Genomic DNA, 17,461 nt, shown 5'->3' with positions numbered 1-17,461 from the left:
CTGTTCCGGCCCCTGGCCTTGCGCAGGGGTTGTGGCTTGTTTGAAGGGGGATGAAAACTCCCGAGAGGACCCGAGAACTCGGGCAGCTGGCTGAGGTCACCCACCTCCAGTTGTCCCCTGCCTTTAATTTCCTGCCCTAGCCGGGAAATAACTGTGTCCTTCTTGTCCGTTCCTTGGTCCTTCTGTCCATCCATCTGTTGTGTCCAGAACGGGTTCTAGCACTCCAGGCCAGTGGTCGGCAAACTCATTTGTCAACAGAGCCAAATATCAACAGTGCAACGATTGAAATTTCTTTTGAGAGCCAAATTTTTTAAACTTAAACTGTATAGGTAGGTACATTCCTTATCGAGGTAGCGCCCGCATGTGGTATTTTGTGGAAGAGCCACCCTCAAGGGGCCAAAGAGCCGCATGGGGCTCGCAAGCTGCAGTTTGCTGACCGGGGCTCTAGATAGTCCAGGCTTCTGCCTTCATCAGCTTTGCCATCTTGTGGGGAAGCCTGACATTTAAAAAGCTATTGTAGCCTGACCAGGCAGGCGGTGGCACAGTGGATAGAGTGTCAGATTGGGATGCGGAGGACCCAGGTTCGAGACCCCGAGGTTGCCAGCTTGAGTGCGGGCTCATCTGGTTTGAGCAAGGATCACCAGCTTAGACCCAAGGTCGCTGGCTCGAGCAAGGGGTTTCTCGGTCTGCTATAGCCCCATGGTCATGGCACATATGAGAAGACAATCAATGAACAACTAAGGTGTCGCAATGAAAAGCTGATGATGCTTCTCATCTCTCTCCATTCCTGTCTGTCTGTCCCTGTCTATCCCTCTCTCTGACGCTCTCTGTCTCTGTAAAAAAAATAAAATTAAAAAATAAGTAAAAAGCTATTGTTTGGCGCATTCGTAATATTTTATTTCTTATGAGAGAATTCATTGTTATTTTCCCTTGGGGATTATCTTTAGTTATATCATTTTTACACTTTTTGAATGTCTGAAATATTCTTTTAACAACAGGCAATTAGCCTGACCAGGCGGTGATACAGTGGATAGAGCGTTGGACTGGGACGCGGAGGACCCAGGTTCAAAATTCCGAGGTCACCAGCTTGGGCATGGGCTCATCTGGCTTGATGGCTTGAGCAAAGGGTCACTCGGTCTGCTGTAGCCCTCCGGTCAAGGCACATATGAGAAAGCAATCAATGAACAACTGAGGTGCCACAACAAAGAATTGATGCTTCTCATCTCTCTCCCTTCCTGTCTGTCTTGTCCCTATCTGTCCCTCTCTCTGTCTCTGTCACAAAATAAAATAAACAACAGGCAATTAGTCAAGAGCGATCAGCTGGATTTTGGAGGAAGTCCGAAAGCATGTAGCAGTGGAGTCGCCCTGGTCTGCAGGGACAGGGAGAGCTGAAGTGTAGAGGAGAAAGCGGGCGCTCCCTGCAGCCAGAGGCAGTTCGTTGCTTGTGCCCAAGAGCCCAGCATGTTCGAGGGGCTGGCAATGTGGTGTGACTGCAACAAGGGGAGGCAAGTGGGTAGTGCCCGGCTCCCCCGTTACCGGAGTCTTGGTCTCTGGGGACCCTCTGGAATTGCTGCTGTGAATGAAGCGAGCCCCCAGGCCGGGAGGGGCGGCCTGTGCGCTGTGGACTGCCCTGGGTGCTTTGCATGGCCCAGCCCCCAGGCGCTGCTGCAGGGGGGTCAGGGGCCTGTGTGTGCACTGTGGGAGCCAACCTGGGTCCTCGCCCTGCTGGGCTTGCTCAGCCTGTGGTCTCCTACACCCACCCCACTCTCAAGTTCGCTTCGCAGACCTTAAGCCTTCAGTTGGCTTCAGGGGCTGGCTGGGGGGAGCCAGTGCGCACCCTGCATGAGCCCCTGTGTGGACCCCGATCCCCTGTGGACCAGGTCAGGAACCCACTCTTTTTCTTCTCACTTGTGTCTGAGTCTAGGCCCCATGGCATTGGCTGGCCAGAGCCATAGCTAGACACCGGTCTTCTGGTTGGGTGATGTTCTGAATCTAAAGTCCTACTTGGGGCTTTGAGATTTGGGGCTTGTCTCTGGCCTGGCCCTTCTAGAAGGAACCTCCCATCACTGTAGAGAGATAAGGGGGTGGGGGGCTGACAGAGAATGGCCGCCCCGCTGTGGGCCCCTGCACCGCCGACAGCACTGTCCTGCGCCCTGGGTGTACCCTGGGATGTCGGGCTCTGTTCAGGATGGCCTCTGATGGGGGTGGGGGCGGGGAACCTTGGGCCCTGCTAGGATTCAGGGTCTTTGTCGCCTTGCTGCTGCAGCCAGCTTTCCAGGCTGGTGGGTGGTGAAGCAGGACTCCTGGCTGCCTGTGGGCTGGCCACTGCCCTTCCGGGGAGGGGGTGCCCTGGAGCCCTCCTTCCGGCTTCCTGGGGCGGGACTCGTTGGAGGGGAGTCCAGCCAGGGGTGGTGTCGGGTCACCAGCTTACAGTAGGCCTCAGAAGTGCGAAGAGGACAGGAGGTGTATGGAGCTTTGGCAGTGATGTGGTAAATGCCGCTGCTGCCTTTGGTCAGGGCACCCGGTTAAGGGACTGGAGCAGAGCAGTCCCAGACGGAGGCCTGGGGACACTTCACCCTGGACAGCAGGTCAGGGGTCAGACCGCTTTCCCGGAGCCTCCTTGGGCCTCTCCTTCCTCTTCCCTGTCACCTGTCACCTGTCACAGGGCTGAATGGGCAGCGAGGCAGATCTGGGGGTGGGGTCAGGGTGTTGTTTTGGGGGGGATGGGTGAGAAAGATGGATCTGGTGAATGTTGTAGGCCATGTTTGAAGGGGCAGTTGAAGACCAGAGTTTCAGCCACCCGGATGGCACTTGTGCAGGGGGTGGAAGAGGGCACAGGAGAGGGTGGGGAGGCCCACAGGGGTCTCAGGGGCCATCACGGCTCAGCCACCAGCCGGCCCTCCCTCTGCTTGGGAGATGTATTCCCTGTGGTGACTCTGGGAACTTGACCAGGATCGCAAGGGTGTGATACTTGATAATCTTCTCCAGCTCTTCCAAGCACCAGGAGTGGTCACTGGGTGCAGAAAGGATGCTGGAGGGTCCTTGCTTCCCGTCCAGTGTGGGCGGTGGTGGGGGTCATGGGGGATAGGCCAGCAGTGTCTCCCTGGGGGTCCCCGGCAAGTGTGGACCGAGGCAGAGACAGCAGCTGCTGGGCCCCTTGAGGTCTGTGTCAGAATCTCTTGAGCCAGGGGCGATCAAAATGTAGATCTGCCCCCATTCCAGTTGTGGGTCTGGCTGGAACCCCCCTGCCACCCCCCCACAGGCAGTGCTTCTCGCGTGCTGTGAGGTTTGAGGCTCCCTCTCTCCGTGGCTGCTGCAGGGGGGCAGCCCCCCCAGGAGCCTCAGGCATTGCGTCTGGCCCTCCGTCTGGATGGCTGTCTCCATCCTGTGCTGTTTGGCGTGTGGCCTCTTCCCTCTTGATTGGGCCTGGGGGTGTTGCAGGGCAGAGAGTGAGGTGCGGACTGGCACACTAAGCTAAGAGGTGTCACTGGGCGGGGGCTGACACCACCGCCTGGGTGGCCTGGGCCCAGGACAGGGGTCTGGGGTGGGTGCAATGCTCAGCAGGCCTCTGACCTCCGGGTGGGTCGCAGGTTCCGGGCGTGGGGAGGCCGAGACACGGGAGTGCATCTATTACAACGCCAACTGGGAGCTGGAACGCACCAACCAGAGCGGCCTGGAGCGCTGCGAGGGCGAGCAGGACAAGCGGCTGCACTGCTACGCCTCCTGGCGCAACAGCTCGGGCACCATCGAGCTCGTCAAGAAGGGCTGCTGGCTGGATGACTTCAACTGCTACGACAGGTACCCTGAGCTCCCCTCCCCGCCCGCCTGCACACGCCCCGACCTCGCCCTTGCTGGTCTGGGTGCCTGGGAACCGAGCCTGGTGCTCAGGGTGGGCAGGGAAAGAGGAGGGACTCTCGGGAGCTGGGACGAGCAGGGAGCTGCAGGTTCCCAGCCTTCGGGAACGGGGTTCACCCAGCCTCAGTCCCGGGGAGGGCTCTCAGGGTGCGTCCACCTTGCTGTTCCTTCCTGGTGTTGGGTCCCTCTCCTGGGGAGGGGGTTTCCGCTGCTCCCGTGGTCGTTCCCCATGAGGGTCTGTCTGTGGGGAGGGGTTTGGCCGGCCGGGCCCTGGACGGTCGTGTGTCCCTCAGCTGAGGGGGTGTTTGGAAAACTGTGCCTCCAGGCAGGAGTGTGTGGCCACTGAGGAGAACCCCCAGGTGTACTTCTGCTGCTGTGAAGGCAACTTCTGCAACGAGCGCTTCACCCACCTGCCGGAGGCTGGGGGCCCGGAAGGTGAGAGCCGCGGGAGGAGCAGGCCTGGGCCCCTCCTTGGCCTCAGAGGAGCCCTGCTCCTGAGTTGGGCGTGGCGTGGCTGCCAGGCTTTCTGGCCCTGGAGGTGCAGGGGTGGGCGGGCTGTGTGACACAGGGCTCCATGTGTCCCCCAGTCACGTACGAGCCACCCCCGACAGCCCCCACCCTGCTCACGGTGCTGGCCTACTCGCTGCTGCCCATTGGGGGCCTCTCCCTCATCGTCCTGCTGGCCTTCTGGATGTACCGGCATCGCAAAGCCCCCTATGGCCATGTGGACATTCACGAGGTGAGAGGCCAGCTCAGGGCAGGGCAGGGCAGGGCAGGGGTGGAGGCGGCGAGGCCAGAACAGACTCTTGAAGCCCTGATCTCCCCCAGGACCCTGGGCCTCCACCCCCATCCCCACTGGTGGGCCTGAAGCCACTGCAGCTGCTGGAGATAAAGGCCCGGGGGCGCTTTGGCTGCGTCTGGAAAGCACAACTCATGAACGACTTTGTGGCTGTCAAGATCTTCCCTCTCCAGGTGAGTGTTTGAGGGGTGCCAGGCCGTCCAGGCCTGCTGGGCCTGAGCTCTTCCGGGCGGTCCAGGCCCCATATAGGGGGATGACGGAGAAGTGGTCCCCCTTGAGCAGGAGTCGGGAACCTTTTTGGCTGAGAGAACCATGAACGCCACATATTTTAAAATGTAATTCCGTGAGAGCCATACAACGACCCATGTACGTTAAGCATTATCCAATAAAAATTTGGTGTTGCCCTGGAGGACAGCTGTGATTGGCTCCAGCCACCCGCAACCATGAACATGAGTGGTAGGAAATGAATGGATTTTAATACGTGAGAATGTTTTATATCTTAACATTATTTTTTTTTATTAAAGATTTGTCTGCGAGCCAGATACAGCAATCAAAAGAGCCACATCTGGCTCGCAAGCCATAGGTTCCCGACCCCTGCCCTTGAGGGTGGTGAAATTTATTTTGCGCCTAGGTAGGGCTTTGTGGGTCCTTGATCCACTCTGGTTTTCAGGGTTTTGTTCCTGACGTCAGGTTCTACTTAGAGGTTCTGGACACCATGCTGCCCCCATCAGTCTCCTGAGCCCCTTTGCAAAGCCAGGCCCAGCTGTGTCTCTCACTTTTAGGTGATACGGGGCCACGCGGTCCCGTCTGAACCTCAGGGGGCCCGTGGGCCCATCTGTAAATCAGGTGCTGGTCTTCAGTGATCTCAGGGATCACCCCTGATGCATGCTCCGGGGCCTGGCTCGGTCCAGGCCTCCTGCCTCCCTCTCTTACCAGTGCTGAGGCCCAGGGCGTGGGGGACGGGCTGAGGGTGGTGTGGCTGCAGTGGGGCTTAGCCGCGTCCCCGCCACAGGACAAGCAGTCGTGGCAGAGCGAGCGGGAGATCTTCAGCACGCCTGGCATGAAGCACGAGAACCTGCTGCAGTTCATCGCCGCCGAGAAGCGAGGCTCCAACCTCGAGGTGGAGCTGTGGCTCATCACGGCCTTCCACGACAAGGTGAGCCACACCATGGACGTGGACGCCCGCATGGAGGTGACCCCGACCGCGGTCCCCTTCGTGGCCTTCCCCAGTAAGGTCCCCAGTCCTAGGTGTGGATGTAAGTGTCTACAATAAGAACCCTCAGTTCTGGGATAAATTCTTACAAGAGTTGGGACTTAATAACCTAGATCTCAGAACAGCCCCCCACTCCCACCCCAGCCCCCAACCCTTTTATGTCTTCCTGGCCTTATATGTATCTTCCATATCCCTTCCAGCCTCCCAGGAGAGGAGCCCCACGGTCGGTCCACTGAGACAGCCTCCCAGGGCTGGCCCGGCCCTGTCCCGTACCCAGAACCTGTGCCCAAGTTCTGTGCTGTCTCCTCCAGGGCTCCCTCACGGATTACCTCAAGGGGAACATCATCACGTGGAACGAGCTGTGTCACGTGGCAGAGACCATGTCAAGAGGCCTCTCGTACCTGCACGAGGATGTGCCCTGGTGCCGTGGAGAGGGCCACAAGCCGTCGATCGCCCACAGGTACCTGGGTTAGCCCTGGATCTCCCTGGGCAGGGCCCGGAGCCACCGAGAAGGTTGGAAGGCGAGAGCAGGGCTGGCGGAGGGTGGGGAGGGTGTCTTCGTTTCATATACAGGCCTGACCGCCCTATGGTGTGTCGGGAGTGACTGGGCCCGAAAACCTGGGCCCGAAAACCTGGGCCCACCTGCCGCTGCGGGCCTTCCACCTTTCTGTGGGGCTGGCCTGGCCCTGCAAGCTAGTCTTATGGTGCCCTCCAGTGGCCGTGTGAGGGAATGCTGACTCCGTTACTTTGTTAGAGTTGGCACAGCGATTCCAACTCTGGTTCAAATCCCTTTTCACTCTTAAAAATCACTTTCATATGTGTGGCTGATTTCTATTGATACCTGCTGTATCCATTGATGCACATTCCATTAACTGTCATAGTGACATCACATGTATGTAGCCTATGGAAAACGGTATACTCTTTAGAGAATGAGCATAATTTGGCCATGAAGATTCCCTGAAACAGTCTCAGGACCCTCTGGGGACCTTGGGCTACACTTGGAGAGCCACTGTGTTAACTCCTCATCTCCATGCTTGCTGTCCGGCAGGCAGTGCCGGGAACAGTGAGAAACACTGGCGGCGCCCTGTGACGTGGTTTTCTCAGCCCCATCTCACGGAGGAGGGAGCAGTAGTCCAGGGAAGTCGAGTTTAGCTGTGCCTAGTTGAGCGTGGTTCTCTGGCCGTGAGGGAGGGAACAAACCTCCGTTCCAGGGCTCAGAGCTGAAGGGTCCCTAATGGTACTAACAGTAATGTCATCAAAGGTTGACTGTATGAAATTGCCATTTTTGTAGGTCAAAAACGGTTGAATGTCGACTCTTCCATATGGTTCAACCTAACAGTAGTGCATAGTAAGTGTGCCAGGGGCGGCCCCGAGCATGTGTACTTACTCCTCCCCCGGTTTAGCCCTCACCACAAGGCCGAGACAGGCCCTGGGGAGACGGAGGACCGAAGGTCACAGCTAGTGAGAGGCGGGGCTGAGGCACACACCGGGCGGCCAGCTCCTGCCTCCTGCCTCCACGGGGGGCTCGCGCCCCTTGGTTCTGCACAGAAACCCGGGCACGTGCAGCTTCTGTGCTCGCTCACATCCTAAGTACTGTCATTTCTTCTCAGAAAACACGAGTCCCAGGTCGGTACGCCTGCCCTCAAACCCCGTGGGAGAGCGAGGGCTGGCCACTGAGCCTGTGGGGTCCGGCATGGGGTCTGCCTGGCCAGGTGGGGAAGGTGTTCTAGCAGCTGTGGGGGAAACGCAGTCAGGGAGTCTCATACCAGAGTTGGGGGGGGGAGGAGCATCCTAAAATGGCCCACCTGCCGTTTCCGGAGCTCCGCCCATGCTTCCTGGAGCTCCGCCCCCACTTCCTGGAGCTCCGCCCCCGGTGTCCACCCTGCTCCCCAGAGAGGGGGGCATGGCCAGCACCGGGGGCGCTGGCGGCTGCGGGACACAGGCTCCAGTATCTTCAGAGCCAAGATGGGAAAGTGGGAGCAGGCAGGTTGGACCGTGATGTTCACCTTCATCTCAGTCCCCTTGTCTCCTCAGGGACTTTAAAAGCAAGAACGTGCTGCTGAAGAGTGACCTCACGGCTGTGCTGGCTGACTTTGGCCTGGCCGTGCGGTTTGAGCCAGGAAAACCGCCCGGGGACACCCACGGGCAGGTAACGCGACTCGGGGTGCAGGCAGGGGCTGGCACGGGTGGCATTGCCCTTCTGATGCTCAGCTGGCAAGGGGCAGGGGTCGCTGTATGAGCTCAGATCTGCCCAAAATGCCCAGAATGGTGCTCTCGTTCACGGGTCCCGAGGGCAAGGCCTGGGGCGACCGGGTGAACCCCACGGACAGCTGAGAGCAGCGGGTTCCCGGCTGGGGTTTTGGTCGCCTGTCCTTGGCACTTCTGTCTTTCTCCTTTTCCTCTCAGTTGTAATTATTAAGCAAGCTAAAATAAGAGAGCAACACACTAAGAATCCAAACCCAAAAACCTAGATGAAAGCAACTGAAAACCAAGCCTAAACAAGTCATGCTAAACAGTCCCTGTTAATATTTTTACCCATTGCTCGCCTGTTTTTATTTTGGGTGTGAATCTCAGTAAAGCACACATCTCTGTGGCCCGAGCGGTGTGGATGGGGTGGAAGCGGCAGTTCTAGGCTAGCGTCCCGCTGTCTCCAGTTTGTGACCGTTGAGGTGCCGCTCACACTGTGACCTCTCCCGTGGGTGACCCTCCTGTGAATGTGGCGCCTCCAGCCTTGCCATCACTGTCAGCGTCCTGCTCTGACTTCTGCCGCCTGCCCCCTCTGGTGCACGAGGGATGTGGCCCCTGTCCAGCTGGGAGCGCACCTGTGCGTGGTCGGTTACGGTAGAACCCCCCCCCCCCCCCGTGTAGGTGGGCACACGGCGGTACATGGCCCCTGAGGTGCTGGAGGGGGCCATCAACTTCCAGAGAGACGCCTTCCTGCGCATCGACATGTACGCCATGGGGCTGGTGCTGTGGGAGCTCGTCTCCCGCTGCAGGGCTGCCGACGGTGAGTGCATCGGGCAGGCCCAGCGCCCTGTGGGGGGCGGGGAGCAGCGGGGCCCGCGGTGACCCCCGGCCCCCCCGGGCCCGTTCTCACCCCCAGGGCCAGTGGACGAGTACATGCTGCCCTTTGAGGAAGAGATCGGCCAGCACCCCTCGCTGGAGGAGCTGCAGGAGGTGGTCGTGCACAAGAAGATGCGGCCCGCCATTAAGGATCACTGGCTGAAGCATCCGGTGAGGGGCGGGGCGGGAGAGCGGGGAGGGGAGCCCCCTCCACGTGTGGAGGGAACCTGAGATACGGCGGTGTGGGGCAGAGAGAGGATGCCTCAGGCAGCGAGACAGACCCTTCCGCCTCGGCCAGGCCACAGGACACTTGTGCCTTTTCTCCTTCCCGCCCCCTGTGCAGTGGGGCCTCCTGGCCCTGGGACTGACCCGTCTGGGCTTGAAGCCTGGAGGTGCCAGTCAGTAGCTGGGGGACTTCTGGCAAATTGCTTAATTTCTCTGAGCCTGTCTCCTCAGGGTAGTAATAAATTTCATGAGTTACCGTTCATTATAAGTCATTTGGCAAGGCACCTACCGTATAAATACTTAATATGGGTTAACTCGGATTAAATAGTCTGTTTTCTGCCTTCATCATTTTCTGGGCATGGACTGAGCCGTGTGGCGCCCAGACTCCTTCCCTCGGGGGATATTGAACGAAGACCCCAGCCGTGTGAACCACTTCCTGCCTTGGAAGGATATTTGACTTCAGTTCCCTTGGTCCCCACCCCTGCCCATCCAGGGTTAGTTCAGATAAAGGACAGCCTGGAGCCTCTGGGGGCTGGCACTCGGCCATTCGTCCATCAGGGGTCGTTTGCTGTGGAGGCCAAGTTCAGCCGCCACACCGCTCCCTGGAGCCCAGGGCTGCAAGTGGAGGAGGTGCAGGTGGGGCCGCAATCTACCTTCTGCCTCAGACTTTCTTGGTCTCGTGAGGCGGAGGTGCTGGGGTAGCCGGTCCGGTTCCCTGATGAGCCCAAGGTCCAGAGTCCTCTATCGCTGAGCAGGCCGGAGCTCTGGGTGTGGGTGTTCTGTCCATGCCGTCCCTGTGACAATCACTCTGTCTGCCCCAAGAGGGGCCTGGTACCCCCCCCCCCACACACACACACCTGCCCCACCACATACACATACACACGCACACACACACACACACCCCTCTCCTGGTACTCCCGACACACACACACACACACACACACACACACACACATACACACATGTTCAGTGGACCTTCCATTGGGGTTGTGGCAGGAGGCTAGTGGGCTCAGGATGGTGACTGCCAGGAGGGGTGGCACCCTGACTCCTGCAGTGTCCCCCAGACCCCTGCTCATTGACTACCATGGGTTGGGCCACTCCTGGGCTCTGTCCCATCCTTGGAACATCGTCAAGTCTGCTGTCCCTCAGCCATGTCCTCGCTGAGGGCACTAACCAGGCTGTCCCTCAGCCATGTCCACAGAGGGCACTAACCAGCTGTCCCTCAGCCCTGTCCTCAGAGGGCACTAACCAGCTGTCCCTCAGCCCTGTCCACAGAGGGCACTAACCAGCTGTCCCTCAGCCTTGTCCTCGCTGAGGGCGCTAACCAGCTGTTCCTCAGCCCTGTCCACAGAGAGCACTAACCAGCTGTCCCTCAGCCTTGTCCTCGCTGAGGGCACTAACCAGCTGTCCTTCAGCCCTGTCCACAGAGGGCACTAACCAGCTGTCCCTCAGCCGTGTCCACAGAGGGCACTAACCAGCTGTCCCTCAGCCTTGTCCTCGCTGAGGGCACTAACCAGCTGTCCTTCAGCCCTGTCCACAGAGGGCACTAACCAGCTGTCCCTCAGCCGTGTCCACAGAGGGCACTAACCAGCTGTCCCTCAGCCCTGTCCACAGAGGGCACTAACCAGCTGTCCCTCAGCCGTGTCCACAGAGGGCACTAACCAGCTGTCCCTCAGCCCTGTCCACAGAGGGCACTAACCAGCTGTCCCTCAGCCCTGTCCACAGAGGGCACTAACCAGCTGTCCCTCAGCCCTGTCCACAGAGGGCACTAACCAGCTGTCCCTCAGCCGTGTCAGCTGAAGGCACTAACCAGGCTGTGTTCTCCTCCCCACTCCGCATGCAGGGTCTGGCCCAGCTCTGTGTGACCATCGAGGAATGCTGGGACCACGATGCCGAGGCCCGCCTGTCTGCGGGCTGCGTGGAAGAGCGGGTGTCCCTGATCCGGAGGTCGCTCAACGGCACTACCTCGGACTGTCTTGTCTCCCTGGTGACCTCCGTCACCAATGTGGACCTTCCCCCAAAAGAGTCGAGCATCTAAGCCCAGGACGTGAGCGGATCTCCAGACTCAGTGGATCTGAAGAGGAAAGGAAGAAAAAAAAAAAAAAAAAAGGTTGTGTTTTGTTTTGGAAATCCCATAACACCAACAAACACATAAAATGCAGCTGCTATTTTACCTTGACTTTTTATTATTATTATAATTATTATTAATATTATTTTTTTGGATTGGATCGGTTCTACCAGCACATTGCTCTACTGTACTGCAAACAGCGGACACGTCGGCAGGCGCTGAGGTGCTGAGCTGGGGAGCCGAGCCAGCGCCATGCTGAAGAGCCTCAGCTGCCTCCTGTCCTTCGGGGTTCGTGTTTCCTGCTTCCTCTTTGTCGTCTCAGAATCTGTGACACAGAGAAACCCATCCTCCTGTCTTAGGAAACTTAATGCTGCAAACTCTCCCTAGAGGAACCTTTGAAGACTGTTACATAAGGACACACCTTCTTCCGGAGGAGTTTCCTTCTGCGCATCCTCCTCCCTCCTCCCCTCCCTGTGTTGTGCTCTCTCCTTTTAGACAGTGGGTTTAAGAAACAGCAGATGTGTCTTTCACGGATTAACGGGTGTTGTCCTGACCGAGGCAGAACTGGGATGAGGATGAGGATGGTGTGGGCCGGAGTTGGAAGGGGAGGATGGAGCCGGGGGGCGGGTGGGTGAGGGTCTGGAACAGAGCTACACTGGACTTGGGTACATTCGCAGCAACATCCTTTGCTATGAGGCTACTTCTCAGGTAACCAGGAATTGAGGGGAAGGGCCGCTTGGAGGCCGAGCATTAATGGCAAGAGCGGGGTTTGGAGAAAGTCCAAAAGCAGGCGGGGCTCTGACCCATCTGCTGGCCCTGACCAGTCTTTTCCACTAAGTTGAGCTTGGGCATAGGACAGAACATCTTCTCCTGCCCTCTTTTAAGGTTAGGCGAGGGGAGAAGGCATGGTTTAGTGAGGACATTCTGCATAACATATGATGCTGTTGATATCTTTAGAGGAGGAAAAGGTGAAATAGTCTATTGCTTCCTCCTGGAGCAGTTCAGGGAAATGCCCACAGGGGGGCGCTCTGCACAGCCTGGGCAAGAGGGTTTCCTTGGTGGGGCTCTCTGAGGCCCGCCTCTCTGGAGACCCTGAGAGTCCTGCAGCCCTGGTTTTACCCCACGTGGTGACATTACTGTCCCCTTTATGTGGCTCATGGATAAGGCTTTCTCCAGACCCCTTAAAGTGGTGCATATTCTAAAAACCCTTTCTCTGTTACGCTATAACTTTGCTCTCGTCAGTGAATGTTCCTAATGCTGCTGTTTCAACATTTGACCTTTTTAAAAATTTTAATTTATAAAACATGCAAAATTACAAAACAAAACAAAACACACACATCCACATATACACACACGCTTTGCTATGTGGCTTCCGAAGTTTAAATTTTGAAAAGAAAATAAAAAGAATTAAAAACTTCACGACCACAGACCACCTCAAACCAGAAATACCTCAGAATTTTCTACTTGTGTAAGTTTTATTATATATTTTATTAGTTGTGTTGTCTTGTAATAAGTATATTTTAATGTAAGTTGGCTTTTATGACAAGAAAAGTTTAAAAGAAATAGAGAAAAAAAAAGAAGTTTGTGTCTTCTAGGTAGCGCCGCCGTTTTCACTTGATAACGCCCCTTGTAAATAGCTGTCGTCCCCTGTAGGTTGGTGGGCTGTCCGGGCCGTGTCTGGGCATTCATCAGTCTTGTTTGTGAAGGCTTTTCCTTCTGGTTTCGTTAGACCATTTTTTATTTTAAAACTGGATCTCTTAATCTTGAGGGGAGTTGGTGGGCGATAGGGAGAGATGGACTTGGGTGAGAATGGGAAGGGGCGCCTCCTTTTGGGTGGTGTGCAGGTTCACGTGCTCCCCTTACTTTGATGGGGCGATGCTCAGAAGGACTGGGAACCCCACTGTCACTTGGTAAAACTGGGGGCTTTAGAGACCCGCCTGAGGTCATTTTACTTGAGGTTTAATTTCTTAAGGACGTTAGCAGCAGTGATTGCGGACAAGAGCCACAGTGTCTCTGTGACTGCACGCTGTGACGCGGGGGAGGGCCCTGCTGGAGTGGCGGGTCGAGTGGGGGCGGTTCTCACCCACTGTCTGGAGTTCCCAGCCTGGGGGCGCTGCTGCACTCATTTGGGGGCCCTCTGCCGCCTGCTGGGCACGCGGTGGCGGGGGGCGGCCGCTAGGCGGCGCCCTTCCCTGTGCCGGTTGGGACACGGAAAGCGGGCCTCCCTCCCAGAGCTCAGTTTTTGTTTCAAGGGTCATAATGTGAGCCGGCCAAGGTGGTTACAGGGATAGGTTTTTTTGTTTGTTTTTGTAAGCTATGTTGTTGTTTACTTAAAAAAAAAGAAAACTATTTTGTGCTGTGGTATTTTTCTTCCCTTGGAATAATTTTTAACAGCCAACCAGGCCTTACAGCAGTTGCTTTTCTTTTTCACTGATTTCTTTAAGAAGCTTTAAAATATTTATTGAGAAGTGCCATATCTAATTTCTTTAGCTTTCTCTTCAGGCGATGCCGGGCGTCTCCACCGTTCTCCCTCCGAAACAAAGGCGCCACTTCCACGTGGGGCTCACTGGCCGCGGGAACGGCCCAGCCCATCCATTGCGGCGCCCCCGCCTCTCCGCAGGGTGTCCGATTTCCTGGCGCGGTTTTTTCTTTCGTGTGCCGGCTTCAGTCTTGTGAGAACAAACTAGGGCCTGGCCGTGACCCTGGCGGGGTCACCTGCTAGTGGGGACACAGTGCAGGCCAGCTGGCCTTCCTGGTGGCCTGCGGCCCCACTTCTCTGACCCCGTGCTCAGCTGCCCTGGCATCTGTGTCTCTGGGGCTTTGGCACCAGAAGGATGTGTCAGGAGATGGGTCTGCTTGATGTGGCAGGGGAGAGGGGACAGTCCGGACTGGGGAGGGGTCTGTGCCAGCTCTTGGGACCCCGGGCTGCCTTTCCCTCTCCAGCTGCGAATGCCCCTGTGTGTGGTGTTCCTGCGTGGGGGGAGGGGGGGTGCTGGCCGGAAGGTGGGGGATCTCTTCCCAGGGCCGGCCAGGGGGGTCTGGCCGGATCCTTTGCCTCAGATACGGTGTTTGTCTGTTTGCTGTCATGCATTCTTTGGGGAGTGGGGCTCATAATTCTATTCCACCCCCCCAGCCCCTCCAAGCTCTGGGGGAGACTGGGAGGAATGGAGTCCGGCACCGTTTTCTTGGTCCATGGGAGAGGCTGCCCCAGCTACTCCCGAGCTGGGAGAAAGTGGCCGAGGCCCCTCGCTCCTTCCTTTCTGGTGTCCCGTCGTCCAAGCAGGCTCCCGGCTGTGGGATGGGCCGTGTGGAAGGATGGGCACTGTTTGAAAACATCCGTGATCGCTGTGGGAGGACATCCTCAGCCAGAGAGGTCCAGCAGTGAGCAAGAGGAAGAGGAAGCAAGTGGGGACAGAAGCCTCTGTGTCAGACAGTGTCCCGCAGAGGACTCTTAACGACGGGGGGAGGGGCAGCGAAGGCCATGAACGTTGTCATTAGGTGTCCTGGGCTGGCACGAGCCAGGTTTTCTCCGAGGACCGTTGGTCCCTACCAGGAGTCGTCTGAGTGAGTTACTCAGAGCGAGGGCTGCAGATAGACCGTCCTTAGGAGACAGGGAGACGGGAGACTTGGCTGTGAGGGGGTGGGGTGGGGAGCATCATCGGCCTTTGTTGGACCGCATGGCTTCCCTGTCCTGTTGGCTCCTGGTGGATGCCCAGAGGGGTCAGTCCCACGTGTGCCAACTGCTTCTGACTCAGGATTCATCCTGTCCAGACTTGGCACCTGCTTGCAGGACGAGGACCTAGTCTAGCCTGGAACATCTTCAGACACATAGCCTCAGACAGGGGGAGGGTCTCTCATCTCCAGGCCTCTGAGACAGTTCTTCCAGGGCCCCTTGGGGCCAGGCCAACCCTCTGGCTGTGTCATGCTTTAGAAAGCAGAGCAGGTGATCCTGCAGTTCTGCTCTGACACCTTTCTCCAGTTGGCCACGTTCTCGCTCCCTGCACAGGGCGCTCGGGCTGTGTGTGTGTGCTCTTCCTTGGTGGCAGGCCCAGCTGGGTATTGAGTGTCCACCCTGCGGTGCGTGTGGCTCAGAAAGCCTGCCACGGGGCCCACTCTAAGCCACAAGGGCAGGGAAGTGGCTGTCCCATCCAGGGAGGGAGGACCAGATGGCCCTCTTGCAAATGGAATTTTTGCCTTTTTTTAAGAATGCCATGTAAAATCCCCAGGCCCGGTCGGTAATCCGAGGGTTTCTGTTGTTTAGTAATAAGTATGGAAGTATTTAGAGTCGGTCCTAGAAGTCCAACAGCCAAGGCAGTATTCCTGAAGACCGGACTCCCTAGAAACATCCCTAACTTGGAAGGCATTTTCCAGAACTCGACATGGTTTGATCATTACTCCCAGCTATTTCCATAGCCTGTTGGGTTCTTAATGGCTCAATTTTGGGGAGACGGCCAGGCCAGGCACAGTGGCTGTTTATGTGAACTAACAAAATACCGGGCAGCTCCTTCCTGTGTTCAACCAGGAAATGACAAGTCTCGATGAACTGGAATGCTTTTCGTAAAGAAATAGGCCCAGTAATTCAGTTGCTGGAGCGTTTTCATCTTCTTAGTCTAGATTTGTAAATGTTTAATGAATTCAGGGTCATACCCCAAATTTTTTAAGTAAGATTCCTGGTTGTTGATGTGTAACCAGCAATTCACCTATGAATGTATCCCAAACCCTTTGAACGCTTGGACAGGTTTTTTTTAAAAAAATAATGCTTTGGTTTTGTAGGAAAGAGAAACTGGAGTTTAAAAACCCCCACTTCCCTCCTTGGAAATTCAGTTTGACTCAGCTACATTTCAAAAACAGCTCGTGGGTCCAAGAAGACCCACAAACTATCAACAAATAAAAGTCCAATGCTCGAGTGGGCTATTTTTAATATTCCTGTTTTATACTCATTTTGGGTCTACTATAATCTTTGGTTTGGACAGGATTTTGAATTGAAAGGATTTACCACTGTTTGTTTTTTTACCAAGCTTACACGTTCGTGTGGGCATCTTCCAGGTGTGAATGAAGCAGGGGTTTGATTGTGGTACTCTGTGTGTCGCTGTGGTGCCTAAAGCAGCATCTTCTATTTGCTCCTAGGGCAGCTCATGTAGAGATAACGCTAATGGTTTCTTCCTCCAGAGTTAACAATGCCTATTTTCTCAACGGCAGTGTGTGGTGATGCCCCGGGCTTGCCCTTCTGTCTCCAGGGGGTGTCTGCGGGCTGCCTGGGGTCCTGGCACTTCCGAGAACTGCTAGCCAGTTACAGGATGCTAAAGAAACATAACCGTGGACGTACGTGTGTTTGCAGGAGAGTATACAGATGGGAGCTCTTCTGGACGTCTGTGGAAAAGTGTCATGTTCGTTTTCAAAGTTTACATTTTGAGCTCACCGTTATGAAAAATATGACCCATTAGCTAGTGCTTTCCAGACCGGTGAGGATAGGTTGTGTTTTTTTGGGTTTTTTTTGCAAGTGGATGAGTTCTGTCTTTGAGTTCTGTGAATTTCTGCTGTTGGTTGGGCAGGGGCTCATTCTCTTTCTGTTCCAGTCACGTTTGCATCGGAATGTTGTTAGCTAGCATTGTAAATAAAAGAATAGGTTCTATAATAGGAGTACGACAGTTGAAATTTTACTTTAAAAAGAAAAGAATCTATAGCTCTACATATATATTTAGTTCTATCACCTGACAGAGTCCTTCTGCACAGGGTGGAGATTGTTTTTATACCAGATTATTTTTATAAAAGTCTAGTGAGTTTGCATAAGGACGATTTTGTAACCAGAGTAATGAGCTTTACCTTTCAAGATAAATGTACACTGGAATGTTAGAGGTGTGGAGTTTTGACTCATCGATCGTGGGGATTCTCGTGACACACTGGTGGGCCGGAGTCCAGTGGCAGGTCTTGTTTGGTCACAACTCCATCGCGGCTGCGCAGGTCAGCGACGCTCAGGCTGGGCACCTTGCAGAGACAGGCGAGAGGGCCTGGTGGTGGTTTACGCTGGCGCATCCTCCCGCGACTTCTTTTGAACAAAGGGTTCTGAAGCTAAAAATTAGTGTGTACAGATTGGGGCAGGTTGGGACTAGAGAAAGAATCAGGGCTGCACACATTGGAAATGAGGGTGATGTGAGTAATTCGCCAGACTGAATTATATCCAGGACCAAATTACCCAGTTTTCAGGACAGAATTTCCAGTCGAGTCATTATTCGGAAAG

At 55.8% G+C, this 17,461-nt stretch overlaps 1 protein-coding gene across 3 annotated transcripts in view; it reads left to right on the top strand.

Moving 5' to 3' along the window:
- Positions 1 to 17,045, top strand: part of ACVR2B (activin A receptor type 2B) — a 39,674-nt gene extending 22,629 nt beyond the window's left edge. For 2 of the 3 annotated variants that reach the window (XM_066244495.1, XM_066244493.1), the window contains exons 2-11: positions 3,591 to 3,798; positions 4,181 to 4,290; positions 4,443 to 4,594; positions 4,684 to 4,827; positions 5,667 to 5,810; positions 6,179 to 6,327; positions 7,902 to 8,016; positions 8,736 to 8,874; positions 8,971 to 9,101; positions 10,999 to 17,045. In XM_066244495.1, the coding sequence (XP_066100592.1) occupies positions 3,591 to 3,798; positions 4,181 to 4,290; positions 4,443 to 4,594; positions 4,684 to 4,827; positions 5,667 to 5,810; positions 6,179 to 6,327; positions 7,902 to 8,016; positions 8,736 to 8,874; positions 8,971 to 9,101; positions 10,999 to 11,193 (1,487 nt within the window). In that variant the 3' untranslated portion in view covers positions 11,194 to 17,045. The remainder of the gene's footprint in view (positions 1 to 3,590; positions 3,799 to 4,180; positions 4,291 to 4,442; positions 4,595 to 4,683; positions 4,828 to 5,666; positions 5,811 to 6,178; positions 6,328 to 7,901; positions 8,017 to 8,735; positions 8,875 to 8,970; positions 9,102 to 10,998) is intronic. The other variant, XM_066244494.1, reaches the window with a different exon arrangement.
- The last annotated feature ends 416 nt before the right edge of the window (positions 17,046 to 17,461 follow it).

The sequence above is a fragment of the Saccopteryx bilineata genome, chromosome 10, assembly GCF_036850765.1.
Source record: "Saccopteryx bilineata isolate mSacBil1 chromosome 10, mSacBil1_pri_phased_curated, whole genome shotgun sequence".
NCBI classification, from domain to species: Eukaryota; Metazoa; Chordata; class Mammalia; order Chiroptera; family Emballonuridae; genus Saccopteryx; species Saccopteryx bilineata.
This window is presented reverse-complemented; position numbering and strand designations above follow the sequence as displayed.